A 14,827-nucleotide genomic window follows, 5' to 3' on the forward strand; every position below is an offset into this window, starting at 1 on the left:
ACCTGTCCCATGGCCTTGCAGATGAAGCTCATCAGGCCAATGGATCTGTAGTTTCTGTGGTCTGTTGCTGGACCAACCCTGTAAAGTGGCTTCACAACTGTTGTCCCTATCGCTTTAATATATTGTGAAATCTTTAACATGCATCTCATGAAGTGACAGACGGTTCTATGAACTAAAGTTTCATATAAGAATGTTTTTTAGGGAAGCAGCAGCCCCTGCCATACTATACTCCATGGTCAATATTGAAAAGTAACACTAAGTGTCCGATATGGAGATAAAACAAACAAATGCATGGTCTTCCAGTGTCAACAACAGTACAGCCTGCTGATGACACCAACTGAGGAACAGACCGCCTTGCAAAATAAACAGTAACAAAGGACTGACACACAGTGAAGTGAAACAATAAAATACATGGTTTGGTGGAAGTCTCGGTACAAATACAACAATATAAAAATATACAGTAATATACACCATATAAAAAGTGAACAATGTGTGTGGTACTTCTCATTTGTTGTATTCTTGTCATGGTGCTGTAATTTTCAGTCTTAGATTTACCTTTTCTCTGCCAAGATCTATTTATTTTTCTTAGTCAAGTAAAGCTGTTCATAAATAATCTGCTGAAACTGAAGAAAGTCTGTACACAGATTTGTATTAACTAATTGTATGTGATCCTTTATCTGTATACCTGTTGTAGTGCAACACAAGAAACTGTTCTACTTTCTGAAGCTGTGCTATAATATTTAACAGAAGAACTTACGAACCATACTAGGCAAATCATTATGAGAATTATACAATGCCTAATGATATACCTACTTAAATAGACAAACTTAAAAGTTTATGCTTCCCTTTTCAAGCACTTAATAGTGCTCACCTCCCAAACTGAGCAGGCTGTACACGACAATCCTTGTGCAAATGTGTGTCAACCAATCTAATAAGGTGAGCACTTTGAATATAATACTGATATGTTGATAAGTATAATGCTCCTTAGTAAATCAGTTGTAAAGATAACAACTATGAAACACCTTTGAAGAAATCAGTGACTGTTCAGTATATTACTGTTGTGCTGGCTTTTATTTCCAAGTGTGCATCAAGTATTTCCATAAGTCCTGCTGATCAGTTAACTGTTATGGAAAAAAAAGCTGTTCCAAAAACCGAGGCAAAGTGCGAAATATGTTTCTATAGGCTTTCACATCCTTTTTTTAAATTTGTATTTCGTATAGTAGTGATAATGTCCATGATGCTAGTTGTAAGGATTCCCACCTCCTAAACTATTTCACTGGCCTAATCCTATTCTGCTCAAAATGTACGTTTTCATTTGCTGTACAAAGCCATCTTAAAGAGATGATTTAAAAACTGTAACACATGTTATTAATTAAATGGGTTCATAAAGAGAACATATTGAAAAACTAGTTTCCCTACTCATCTTCAAATGCAAACTAGACGCAGTTCCTATCTGGTCCAGTTTAACTCAGAATGAACTCCCCCTCACTTTTTCCATAGGAAATCTCTGTAGAAGTTTTTTATATTGCCTATACTTAGCTGCCCATTTTTTCATTTAATGATGGTACTATTTGACAGAAATGAGCCTTTTTTAATTATTTAGTTTGCCATGTTAAGCTACCATGTTTTTAAAAGTTAATATAAATGTTTTGACACATCTTTCTATTTTGTGATAAGGATGTGTGTGACGTGTGTCACATAACCAAACGAAAATGAGCCATTCTCTTCTGAAATATGAGATTTGCAGGGAAACCCATCCCTTCAACCAATATAAATAATCATGGACATGTTTAGTATTGTCACTATTGACTTAAAACACAGGAAGCTAAGAGCACTCGGTTATTCATTTTCCGAATTAAAAAGATAGCTTGAACCAACATGAGATTTTGAAGGATAGAAAGCTTTCACTGTAATGATTGTCGTTATTTACTATGGTCCATCTAAATTTCTCAAACGTTAACCTATTGTTGGATTAAAAAAAGCGAACGTCTGAGCCAACATTTGACAGGTATACACACACACACACACACACACACACACACACACACACACACCAGGACTCTCTCATACCTCTCAACTTCTTAGCACAAGAAAAAATCTGGACAAAGATCAAAATAATGAGGGGGCAAAGACCCCAAAATAGGGACAGATTTTAAATGTTGCTCTTATAAACTTAGACATTTGTTAGAATAACTGGATTGGCATTAGCATGCATTTTCCGAAGGATACACATTCTGAAACTGAAACTTATGTTATTATATAGTACTTCAATCCTCAGTGATTTATCAGAAAACTACACATTTTATGAGGAACAGACCAAAACTTTTAGGCAAAAATCTGGACAGCTGTAGGGTTGCCACCTTTTCAAATGCCCAAAGTGGGAAATTTTTCGTACAAACATCAGATTTTGCAGGCCAAAACATACCCACAGCCAGTACAAAGGACAGAACTTCACTTTTTTGCCTAAATAAAAGCGTATTCTTGTAGCATTTTAATTGCTTATTCTGTTTCTTATAACATTTAGGTGGTTCAAATACAGAATAACTGTTTTATGCAACTATAAAATACAGGAAGGAATTTTGTCCGAAAATCTCAGGACATTTGCCATTTTTACAATTTTTTTGCAGGACACAGCTGTCCAGGGAGGGACTGTCCCTCGCAAAGTGGGACAGGTGGTAACCCTATGTATGACTATCCTTCAAAGTTGGGGTAGAACGTAATCCTATCACAAAAATGATAACTCCAAGTTAACTGTTTCAGTTTATTGAAAAATGACATCCGTCTACGACAAGGGAACGAGAAAGGCGCAGATTCAACCCAGATAAACATTTGTAGAGAAATTAATCCCAGCAGCTTTACTTTGCTACAACTTGCAGTAGCAGGTCTGATATCTGGCAAGTAAAAACCCTGATGAAATATAATCCAATTCCCAGACACTACAGCAAAGCTCAAAAAAACAGTACTTGGTAACCTATACATAGTTCCTTACTGAAGGCTCTAACAGCTAACCGGATAACTAGTCCAACCTTTCACTTGTCTAACTTGTCACATACTTGTGTTGTAAGGGAGGGGTCGCGACGTCACTGGCCGGCAGGCAGGGAAATGCTTTGTTCGTGTGTTCCATCTGTTCTTATTTCAAACATGGCATGGCAGCTTCCTGAGCCGGTATGTTTGTCTTTAACCCATAGCTGATGCCCACAGGGTACGTAGATTCGGAGCATGCATAACTGTCTGTGATCGATTCCCAAGCAGGATGGAGCTGGGAAACTTTGAAATAACCTGATGAAGACTAGTTTTCTACCGCTGTTTCCATGCGTCCAGTTAGGATGATCTGTAATTCCAGCTTCTCACGTTCAGCGGTAGAGTCTGGAGAGGGACCGGCCACCAGTGCTGTAATGTTCACTGTTGGCTTTGTGGGCAATTTCATAACCTTGGTACTACTGGAAAGGCGCAGGCGAAAAAACAGGAACAACATTCCTTTATTTCAGGTACTAGTGACTGGGCTTGTTATCACCGATCTGATGGGTTCCTGTCTGATAAACCCTATGATCCTAACGTCCTATGCCACAAATAAGACACTTATGAGCATGGGTGAAAACCATATGGTATGCCACACGTTTGCTTTTTTGATGGCATTCTTTGGTTTGGTCACAATGTTCATTCTTTTTGCCATGGCACTGGAGCGTTGCCTTGCCATAGGGTTACCTTACTTTTATAAAAGGCACATTACAAAGAGACGTGGAAGTGTAACCTTACCTGTGGTTTATTCCTTTTCCATAATATTTTGTTCACTTCCATTCATGGGCATTGGTAAATACGTACAGTATTACCCTGGGACCTGGTGCTTTATCAGAATGAAATACGGCCACGGAAAAGGTGACCCAGATCATGGTGTCGCATTTGCTCTCCTATACGCAAGTTTAATAGTATTTATTATAATTTCTATTCTAATATGTAACTCAGTTGTGATGGTGCACTTAATACGAATGCATCAGAGGCAGAAGCTGCACAGGATTTTAAACAGAGGACTACGAGTAAGTGTGCATATCTCCGTGGCAGAAGAAGTGGATCATCTAATTTTGTTAATGCTAATGACGATTACTTTCGTAATTTGCTCTGCACCTTTCACAGTAAGTACCATTCTTATTAAATAAATCAGTTTTGAATGTGCAATATTGTATTAGGTAATACAAGTAAAAAGCATCATACAGCATGTTATTAAATAGTATGAATAAATGTAGTACCGACGTCGCAATCCTTTCACATAGGCATTAGCATGCAAATTAATTTCTAGGGGATAACATTATTTTTCAGATTGCAATATTAGAAAAGCTGTAACACGTGAAACAAGAAACTCATGAGAACCAAATTAGTAAAAAAAAAAAAAAAAAAACTGTAAATGAACCAGAGATGTTTGCACATGTTAATGGCTGTCAGTTGCGTGTGTGTGTGTGTGTGTGTGTGTGTGTGTGTGTATATATATATATATATACACACACACACACACACCCACAAGAAAGCGCTTAACATCGAAAAGCACTTCAGTGTATGTGTAGTTCAAAAAATATATATATATACGTTTCTGCAGGGGCCCCTGCACCACTCACACCCACCTACTTTAGTATTCTTACTCCAAGATCGCACTACAGTAGGGAAAAGGGAATTTTCCCTTACCCGCACTGTAGTCCGATCTACGAAACAGGCACACATACACGGAAGCACTTGTCGATGTTAAGCGCTTTTGTGTATGTGTGTTCGAAGATTTATACTGTAAGGAGCTTTATGCAGGATGTACGCTTTAATTACATTTTAAAAATATGCTCCATATAAACTGAAATGCCGATGTGTGTGCCTGTGTTTCTATGACTGTATGGCAGCAAATAAACTCAATACACAGTTAAATATCAAGTTATAAAACTATTCTAAACACAACCACATATCAATGCACAAAAACAGTAAATCTGACATGTATTATTCTGACCATATTACTTTAATCAAATGATATTCTCCGAATACCTGTAGGCTCCTGCCACTTGCTAGCCAATAACTAACATCGTTAAGCTCTTTGAGCAGGATTTAAGAGCCAGGGATCACAGTCATCACTGAGTAGCATACCTCTCAAGTTTACCTCATTATTAGGGGTCTTAAAAGGTTTATGTTCCTCAAAGTTCCACATTGAAAGAATCTGTCACATGTTCAGTGTTCAGAATTTTTAAACGGATATCTATGGTAACTAAAAATGGATAGTATTAAATCATTAAAAGATCTTTTTACAAGTAAACCCAGCATGTTTTAACCATTCTATGACCTTCCTAGATGAAGTTGTTAGTAAATCTTTAGTGTATGTTCCACATTTTGCCCATTTGTTCCACATTCTGAGAGCTAGTGTTCCTCATTTTGGAGATGGAAGATTCAGAGCTACGCTCAGTAGTGATTAGGAAATTTTTCACTAAGCCCAGCTCCAAAAGCTAGAAAGTAAAAGACCACAACCTGTATTCCTGTTTGAGAGTTTTGACAGTAATCATGTCTTCCATTTATTACTCTTAGATATGGCATAATGTAATCAGCTGATATTAGTTAACAAGAACTCAGCTGTCACTGAATCAAGAAACTAAAATGCAATTGTTGAGCCAGTTTAAATTCAGAGGAGTAATACTAAGGGGTAGGACATTTATAAGAAAGATGAAAAAGGAGCTCCAAAAATAATTTGAAATAAAACTTGACAGTGTCAACCTGCAGCAAAACTTCAGAAACCACTACTTAGCAGCCAACATATAGTTACTGAAGGTTGTAACAGCTAATCAGATGTATTGTATGACCTTTCGTTTTAGTTCTAACTTCTCATTTACTTGTGCTCATTTGTGATTAAAGGAGTGGTCACTATATTTCTTTACTGAATTTTGCAGAAGACTTTTAAATTATTTTATGGGTTTTTTAAACTGAAGCAAGCAATGTTTTTGCTTGAATGGCTGTCACACCCATGTGCAGTACTAAGAAACAACGAAAAGTTATCACATAGTATCTGGAACACTTGAGATAGTAACATTAAAGTCAATTTATTCATTATGCAGTTCATTGTGGAACAAACAGAGAGCATTGGCAATGTTCCTGGGGTTGTTTGCCAGCTGTTTTAGCCTAAATGTTAGATTAGCAGGTTGTAGCTCAATGCATAGTTCATAGTTAGAAAAAGAGGAAAGAGAAAGTGTTCTAATAAAAGGCATCTTTCCAAAGGTGCAAAAATGTAAACATATGGTTCTGATGAAGTTCTTAATTTTATTAAAGAACAAAAGTACTTAACAAAATACACCTTGTCTGGATTTTTAGTTTCAGTGCTTTTGAGTTTTATACATTTAGGTATCCCTACTGACATGGGAGCTATTCTAGAAAGCCATTTTTAAACAAATTCTGGGGCATTTATGAATTCATACTATAAAATGCATGTGCACTTTAATTGCTACACATTATAGCTGTCAGTTGTTCCGAGTACTTCTTGTTCTAGAACGTGATGTCTTTTGGTACTAGTTTAGATTATATTTCCTTTTCCAATGAGTTCTGCAGTGCTAGAAAAGCAAGTTGTTTTCTTCTTTCAAGAGCTGCCATATGTCACATGCAAAGATGAAACTGTCATTCCACCAATGCAGAGAGAAAGTGTCTCTTCTACAGTGGCGGCACACACTACTGAATGAGCCTATGCTACCAACAGAGTTGTTCTCGAAGGGGGACTGGTTAGGTTTTTGGTAACACTTTTGTCTGTGGGATAAAGAAACGTTCACATACTAGTGTTAGTGACACTAATTGAGAGATTTCATGCACTTATCTTTTATACCTGAGAGTACTGATTATGATGGCTGCACTACTGGAAAGAACAAAGATAACAAAAAAAAAGGAATTAGTCATCTCTATGATTATACTGTTGCAGTCAGCCAAGTTTTGTCTATATAACACAAGCCTACTTGGGAAAGCACAGACCAATACAATTATAGTCAAGAGGTTACACTCCTCACCTTGAAGGGGAACCAATGGATCCTTATGTGGGACAGCAAAATACTGCTTGGTAAACTCTGTGTTAGGCTATGGAACTGTAATTAGGAGACATATCTGTGTAAGTGACCTGGAAGAGTTATGCCAATAATTTAAGCATCTCTCAAGTACTGCTGACAGATAAAAACAGTTATTAAAAATGAAGAAGATAACAGATGACTTGATACATATCGTCAGACCTGAGATATTGCCAGTTAATTATCACTTAAAGTACAGTGCATAAGTTGGATGTGTCATATATGATAATTCACGGTGGCAGCCTTCTATAGTTGCAGCACTAATGCAGCATTGCAGGAGCCCCTGTGCACTGTAATATATTGAATGACAATATGCATGAGTAACCGACCAGATAAATTGTGGCAAGTGAGGTCATTAAGTGATCTTACAGTGAAGTGAGCATCTTTATGTAGCAGAAACTTTTACTGTGTCTTATACATTGCAAAATACTGAGTTAACAAGGAGCTGTTAATTTGAGAGATTTGTTGGTAAAGGAACACCATTATATGTATATCACTGAAGTATTCCACCTAAACAGAACTTGTCAGTTTGAGAGCACCCATACTGACTAACAGTAGGCATTCATAATCCTCTGTGGATGGAAAACAATAATGGCTAATATGAAGGAAAAATGTGGTTTATTTAAGTTCTACAGGACTACATGCTGTAAAATAATTTTCTAAGGTATTTATTTTATAAGCAATAGTAGCTTGTTCCTTTGTTATCACTGTATCTATTCTGGGTTGTTAATAAAAAATGAAATGGCCACCAGGGAACTGAAACCATGGCTTCAGAACCATATCCTATTGCTCTGTGTACCCAAGTTTCAGGCTTTTGTGGGTTTTTTTTTTTTGCTTGAATAATCACAGGCAATTTTTTTAACTTTGTTGCCACTTCATACCTTATTACTGTGAACAGTAAATGCAAATGACTTCACAAAAGGCAGTTTTAATAGTTATTATGACAAGTGTTTCAGTTGCAGCACTGGCCATTAAAAGGTAATTATAAATCATAATATTTACTGTTTTGCTTTTGGTGACCAGATAAGCACATATGGTCAATATAAATTTTCAGATTCAGCCTTGCTGATAACAGAACAGAGTAGAATGATATAGTTCAACACAGCTTAGAAAAGCACAGTTCACATGGCTAAGCGATTCACATAATTTATGTCTGGATATCCATAAACAAGACCTCCATATAAATATGGATTACTAGTATAGTACGACTAAAATCAGATAGTTAAGCAGTTGTTTGCAGGCAACTTTGTAAAGTATTTTGTGAAGTCATCTTAAAGAGGAAACATATCTAAATTTATTGAAATAAAGTTTAACTACCACCTTTGGGAATAAGGGAGTTAATTACTTCCTACCACAAGCTAAGTTATGTCTTTCAGACTGTGATCTATTAGCCATACTAATTCTGAAGTGTTCATGATGACACCTCAGCAGCTGGAGATGCCTTAGAGTAGACAGTAGTCATTATTTTTATAAGGTGAAGCTAACATATTCTTTTAAGCAACAGTAGTAAATACAGTACTGTAAACATTACTCATGCAAAAAGCAGGAGAAGGGTGGGCTTTGGGCATAGCAGATGCAAAGAGCTTTTTAATGTTCTGGAATATCGGTTTTGGGGTTAGAGTAAAGGATGTTTCAGAATGATTACTGCAGTTACATAGGGACTTCATATTCTGCCAAAAGTCATTGCAAGTTTGTTCTGTGACTCTTTGTTAATTTACAAAATAGATGTTTTCCCTTCCTTGATATAGAATTGTTGCAGTTAATGCTAGACACATAGATTATTGTGAGTTGAAGACATAAAAACACCACCAAACAAAACCGACAAGCATAAAACAAACAAAAAAAAAAAAACAAAGAAGCCAATAGAACCAACAACAAAAGTACTTATTCTGGTATCTTCGCCTTTCACCTTCAACAATGAAGCCAATAGAATCAACAACAAAAGTGTTTATTCTCCTGGTACCTTGGCCTTTCACCTTCAAGGCCCTTAAAGGTGAAAGGCCAAAATACCTGGAGAATAAATACTTTTGTTGTTGGGTCTAATGGCTTCATTTTTTTTGTTTTGTTTTTATTTTTTTTGTTTTTTGTTTTTTTATTGTGAGTTGAACACTGCATGTGATATTTCTGGGGCTGATCCCTGCAATTCATTACAGTTTTAATATCTAAAATTATCAATAGTTTTGAATTGGTACAATGTTTGACCCTTACATTTTTAAGAGTGGCAAGGTTGTTCAAAATGTATGAAAAAGAATCATTAGATTAAGAAACAGCTTCATCTATGGAGAGGAGATTTAGTATGGGAGGTCCAGTCTTCCTGAACTCAGAGGAGTAAAACATATATACATACTACAAGCCTAAACAGTTTTACTTAAAGTCTGAAGGTGAAAGTTCTCCATATTGCAGAAAGAGGTTACTTAAAAAATCAAACAAAGATATTGTATATGATGATATTGCTTGAGTATCTGGTGATGATCTGGTCCATAGTACTTTATGTTCTTGAAAGCTTATCCAATTCTCCCCACTGGTGGGAGAAATAATAATTCCCTACTATTTTACCTTCTATGAGGTGCAACCACCATGCAGTTGATATATTTAGTTTAGGAGGAATGGGTATGGTACGGAGCTTCTAGGGAAGTCAGTTTGGAATAATGGTTTAGGTTTGCACTTTACAGACATAAGGTACACAGTTTGCTTCTGAGCTTAGGTTATTGGCTAAACTTAAAATAGCCCTTCAGGGCAGTTAGCCTACTATTCACATATGAACCACTGAAGATATGCTTTCAATGTTGTACATATCAGTTGCTTGGTAACAGGAAACCAAGGTTCAACCAGATCTGTTTTGATAAGGCAAAGAAAATGAGACTGACCTTTATTAACTAATCAGTATCTTTATAGGTTCATACTAGGCTATCTGCCCTGGGGCATTTACTGTGCTGAATCAATTCCTGGCAGAATCTAAAGAGCATCTCAGTGGCCAAACAGCATTATCGTGATGTAACTGAACTATGTATGCTGTTGTTGTCACACAGTGCTATTGCAATGTTATACTTTAACTCTCCACTCAGTAGTACAGCTGTGACGTAGAAATGTGTTAAACCATTAACTCTGAGTGTCATGTGTACTTAGCATCAACTGTGTGATCTGCTGTTGCATAAATTGAGTGTGTTCCATCTTATGTCCAAACAAAAAGTTACACACACACACACACACACACACACACACACACACACACACACATATATATATACATACATACATACACACGCGCGCACGTGCGCACATACATATGCTATTTATATTATATATACTTATATGCATATACATGTGTGTGTGTGTGTGTGTATAGGTGTATATATATATATATATATATATATATATATATATATATATATATATATGGTTCCCCTTCAGAATGTCGAAGGGCTGAAATCTCGAAATGCATATGGTTGAGACCATATGCTCGAAATTTCAGAAGCTCTACCGTCTGAATGGAGATTGGCATACAGCGCAGAATGGGAGATTTCCCTTTCTGTGCTGTAGTGCAACCTCGGAGTTAGTATAAATAAGTAGCGGGGGGTGTGGGGGGTGCAGGTGGGCTTGCCCCACTGCAGAAACATTGTTTTGTGTTTTGTTGTTTTTCTTTTGTTTCTCTTTCAGAAGGTCGAGCTTCTGAAATTCAAGCATATGGCTTTTGCCATATGCATTTCGAGATTTTCAGCCGTTCGAACTTCTGAAGGGGAAATATATATATATATATATATATATATATATATATATATATATAGTTTAGTATATATACAACACATGTATATATTTTGTATATACATACACAAAAAAGTTCAGTATGAATGACAATAAACTTGTGCGCCTTTTTGGCAATGCCCAGATTTTCAACATAGTTTACTTTTTACATCTTTTGTCCTGCACTATTTAAAAGTATTCATTGTAAACATCAAAAGTTTTCATTCCCTGTTTTATTATTCCGTAAAATAAATGTGGGAAAAGTGAGGTCTTACTCTATCTACAGGAAAGACCAGTTGTAACTTAACTTCAGATGTGAATTTTGTAGATAAGCTTTCTGTGATGAATTTTCCCTGTTAGATATTTCTGGGACACAGTCATCATTTTAAGAACTGAACTTCACTCTTGGTTTATATTCCTACACATTTTATAGGTGACTCATAGGTTAGTACTAAGCTAACTGCTCTTGCGAGCCATTTTAAGCCTAGCCAATTATCCCTTGTGAGACTCAAACCCTGCACCTTGTGTTTGTAAGTTAAACACCTTAACCATTAGGCTACCCTCCCAACCCTGAACTGAACTTCACTCTTGGTTTATATTCCTACACATTTTGTTTTCTTTTATAACAGTCTGTATGTCAAATGACAGCTAAACTAACTAGTGCCAAATCAGCAAAGGGTTTCATACTAGGGGAAACTTTATTATTATTTTTTTAAATTATAGTTTCATGGACAATTTGAGTTTTTTAAATTATGGAATGCAATCTATTAATAAGTATGCCATACTGCTTGTGCAAAGGTACCTTTATTTGCATTATATGTGAACAAACATAATGTAGTTTCCTCATTCATTTTTACTTAACTGTTCTGAGTAGGTCTAATTTATTTTGTCTTTTTTACTTATGGTTTCAAGTACAGTTTCTGCCTCAATTGTTTTTTTTTTTTTTTGTGGGACACTGTCCATGAATAAAATAAGCCAGACAGCAAAAAATAAAACAAGCCATTTGACAAGGATGTATTTGTTGGAATTTGAAAGTGAGCTATTTAAGGATAAGTTCTGTATGAGAAACAACAAATAACAGTGATCACAGTGAATCACATGATATTTCCCATAATATCTAATTTTATCATATTTTAATTTGTCCTCTTATCATGCTAGACATTGGTCCAAGGAAGTAAATTTTGTGGTAAGAAATAGCCAGGGAATTGTTATGGCTAGGCTTGTATAGACCCTAGGGCCAATAGCCTAGTACCTATCTATGAACCTATGAAATTATGAATCATCTACCCCCACTTTTCACAATTTCTTACTAACTAACTTATGAACCTATGGTCAGATCACTTTTTCTCATTGTCATATTGAGTATTCAGGAGTGATGGTTTGCAAGTAAAAGTAGTTATGATATTTTTCCAGAAAACAAACCAAACAAAAAAAAACAGTACATTTCAACATTATCACTCACACACACACACACACAAACACACACACACATATATATATATATATATATATATATATATATATATATATATATATATATATATATATATATATATATATATATATATGTACATATACACAGTATAATCGCATCTACTTTATACCCTCGAAACATGAAAAACCCGAATACGAATTGTGCGACACATAAATAGCGAACCGCAAATACGTCGAACGTACTAAAGTGCGAAAATGTAAACCTTGAACCATCATAGTCAGCCAACCCACCACCCGCAATACACTACCTACCCAAACACAATAAAAAAACACATACATACATACACTAACCAAATCCCTACTTCTAACCCTAAATTAAAGCACCAAAATCCTACTGCTAACCCTACACTAACCCCACATACACAACTGTCTATGCACTACCCTTAACCCCTCCCTAACCCTAAGGTCGGTAACTACCGCACGCTTCCCCTACGGAGCTATACCCAAACAAACTAAATATTCCACGCACATATACTTAACAAAACCCTACACTAAACCTTACATACATTACCTACACAAAACCTTACATACGCTACCTACCTATGCACTTACCTTAACCCCTCCCTAACCCTAAGGTCCGTAACTATCGCACACTTACCTTACGGAGCTATTCCGCAGACAGGCCAACTATGTGATTTCGATATTTCCTCTTTCGCGATTTCGTTCGTTTGATGTATTCGCGGTTCGCTCTTTATGTGTTGCTCGATTCAGATTTAGGTTTTACTGCTTTTGAGGGCTTAAAGTAGACCCATATAATCAACCATGGGATGGGCAGGGTGAATCTTTAACCAAATGGGACAGGTTAATTTGAGCACAAAATGGCAAACTGGCTTGGCTTGACATGGCCAGCAAAGGCAGCTAGCCTAGTACTTAGCTATGAACACATACGTTTATTTCTTTTTTTCATTGGCAGTTGTGATATATTCCCACTGTTGCTCTTCTTCTCCTTCATGATAATTTTATTTTTTTCTGAGGTATTGTCACATTTTTGTAAATGTCTGTCCACCTGAAGTGCTGATCTTTCACTTTAAGACCAGACCTCTTACCTTTAATTGGCTGATCTCTGCCATTTAGCTGATGAAAAACCACAGTATTAGACAACCAGTTGAGGTGATCTATTATAGCAAAGGTAATTTGATTGAATTCCCATCAACCTGAATGCCATTTTGAATAAAAAAAACAACACTTTTAAGTAACATCTGAGTGAGCCTTTAAATCTATTTTTGTGAGGGTAACAGCCCTCTCCAGCCTGGGGTGCCGCACTTTCTCTACTCATTCATATCCAGGGTTGCTGCACCTCGAGGCAAAATAGATTTTCTCCACAGCAAGGACCAGTTTTGGCTGAGTGAACATTGCCACACACTAGACACTTGCTCCATTGTCCTGGTGTCAGTTGTTCTCCAATGACTGCCCATTTCCAAATTGGATGCCCCTTGTTCCTCTGCATTTGAGAACAGCAGGCCTGGGAGGTGCAAATTTTAGTTTTCTGGGTCTACACATAAAGGGAATCAATACTTATAAGGATGTTAAACATGGAAGGTATTTTAGTTAATTTATGGCCATTTAAATGTCACCATCAATGCTATTTTCCTTTCCCCTTTTCTCTCTCCCTACTACAAAGGTAATTTCCATGATTTTTGTAATGTCTTGCTCCATGAGGAACAGTCATGCATACATCCCAGTGTGGGCTGTGCTGCAAGTTCCCATTTTCCATTTTTTCCTTCTGTGCCTCTTTCCCTAGTTTATAAATTTATTCTCCTGTTTTGGTGCCTTCTGTTATATGAAGCATTATTCCTTCTCTAAATTTCATCTTCTCTGGCCCTTCCATTAACTGTGTACCTCAACATGTTCACATCCTAGTCATTGTTGTGTGTGTGTACCTTATTCCTGTTACTGCCCAGATATCAATACTTTTTCTTACACAAAACACAAATATTAATGTTGCTTACTTTTCATCTTTCTTTTACCTGTCCCCCTTTTTCTCATCCATGTTTATATTTGCCATCTTCTTCCCTTTTACAACTAAACTTCTTTTCTATTTCCTCTCATTTCTGGAGTTTATTTTATTCATTATGTTATAAACTGTTCATATGTTCTGACAGAAGAGGCTATGATTTCTATGAGGCTTTTCTGTACTTCATCTTGGTAAATGTACATGTTTGATAATGAAACACTCAGACCTGTTACTTGGAATCTTTTCCTCTCTCAGCGAGATGCTGATCATTTTATCACTATAATACTGCCTTACCCAGTAGGCTCCTAGTCTATAGTGAAGCTAAACCTGTGAATTCTACACCAGTTGCTCAACATTTTATAGGACCATACGATATGAGGTCTCTGTCCATACTTACCATGTGGATAAGTAATACCATGTGGGTGGGGTACTCATCTAAATCTCCTCCCCAGTTATCAAATTTGTCCTGCAGTACAGTGATCCTTTTTCCAGGCTGGTCACTCTCCCCATGTGGCACTGGCATGATATGGAGCTTCCTATTCCATGCACACCTCCCACTCTTGAGTTTCTGCTTGTTCCT

At 36.5% G+C, this 14,827-nt stretch overlaps 1 protein-coding gene across 1 annotated transcript in view; it reads left to right on the forward strand.

Annotated features, from left to right (window-relative positions):
- Nucleotides 1-3,079: 3,079 nt before the first annotated feature.
- LOC122804461 (prostaglandin E2 receptor EP2 subtype-like) overlaps nt 3,080-14,827 on the forward strand; it is a 170,262-nt gene continuing 158,514 nt past the window's right edge. Inside the window, exon 1 of the mRNA XM_044074332.1 lies at nt 3,080-4,130. Coding sequence (XP_043930267.1) covers nt 3,312-4,130 — 819 coding nt within the window. The 5' untranslated portion in view covers nt 3,080-3,311. The remainder of the gene's footprint in view (nt 4,131-14,827) is intronic.

The sequence above is a fragment of the Protopterus annectens genome, chromosome 6.part0, assembly GCF_019279795.1.
Source record: "Protopterus annectens isolate FY-2018-M chromosome 6.part0, PAN1.0, whole genome shotgun sequence".
Classification (NCBI taxonomy): domain Eukaryota; kingdom Metazoa; phylum Chordata; order Ceratodontiformes; family Protopteridae; genus Protopterus; species Protopterus annectens.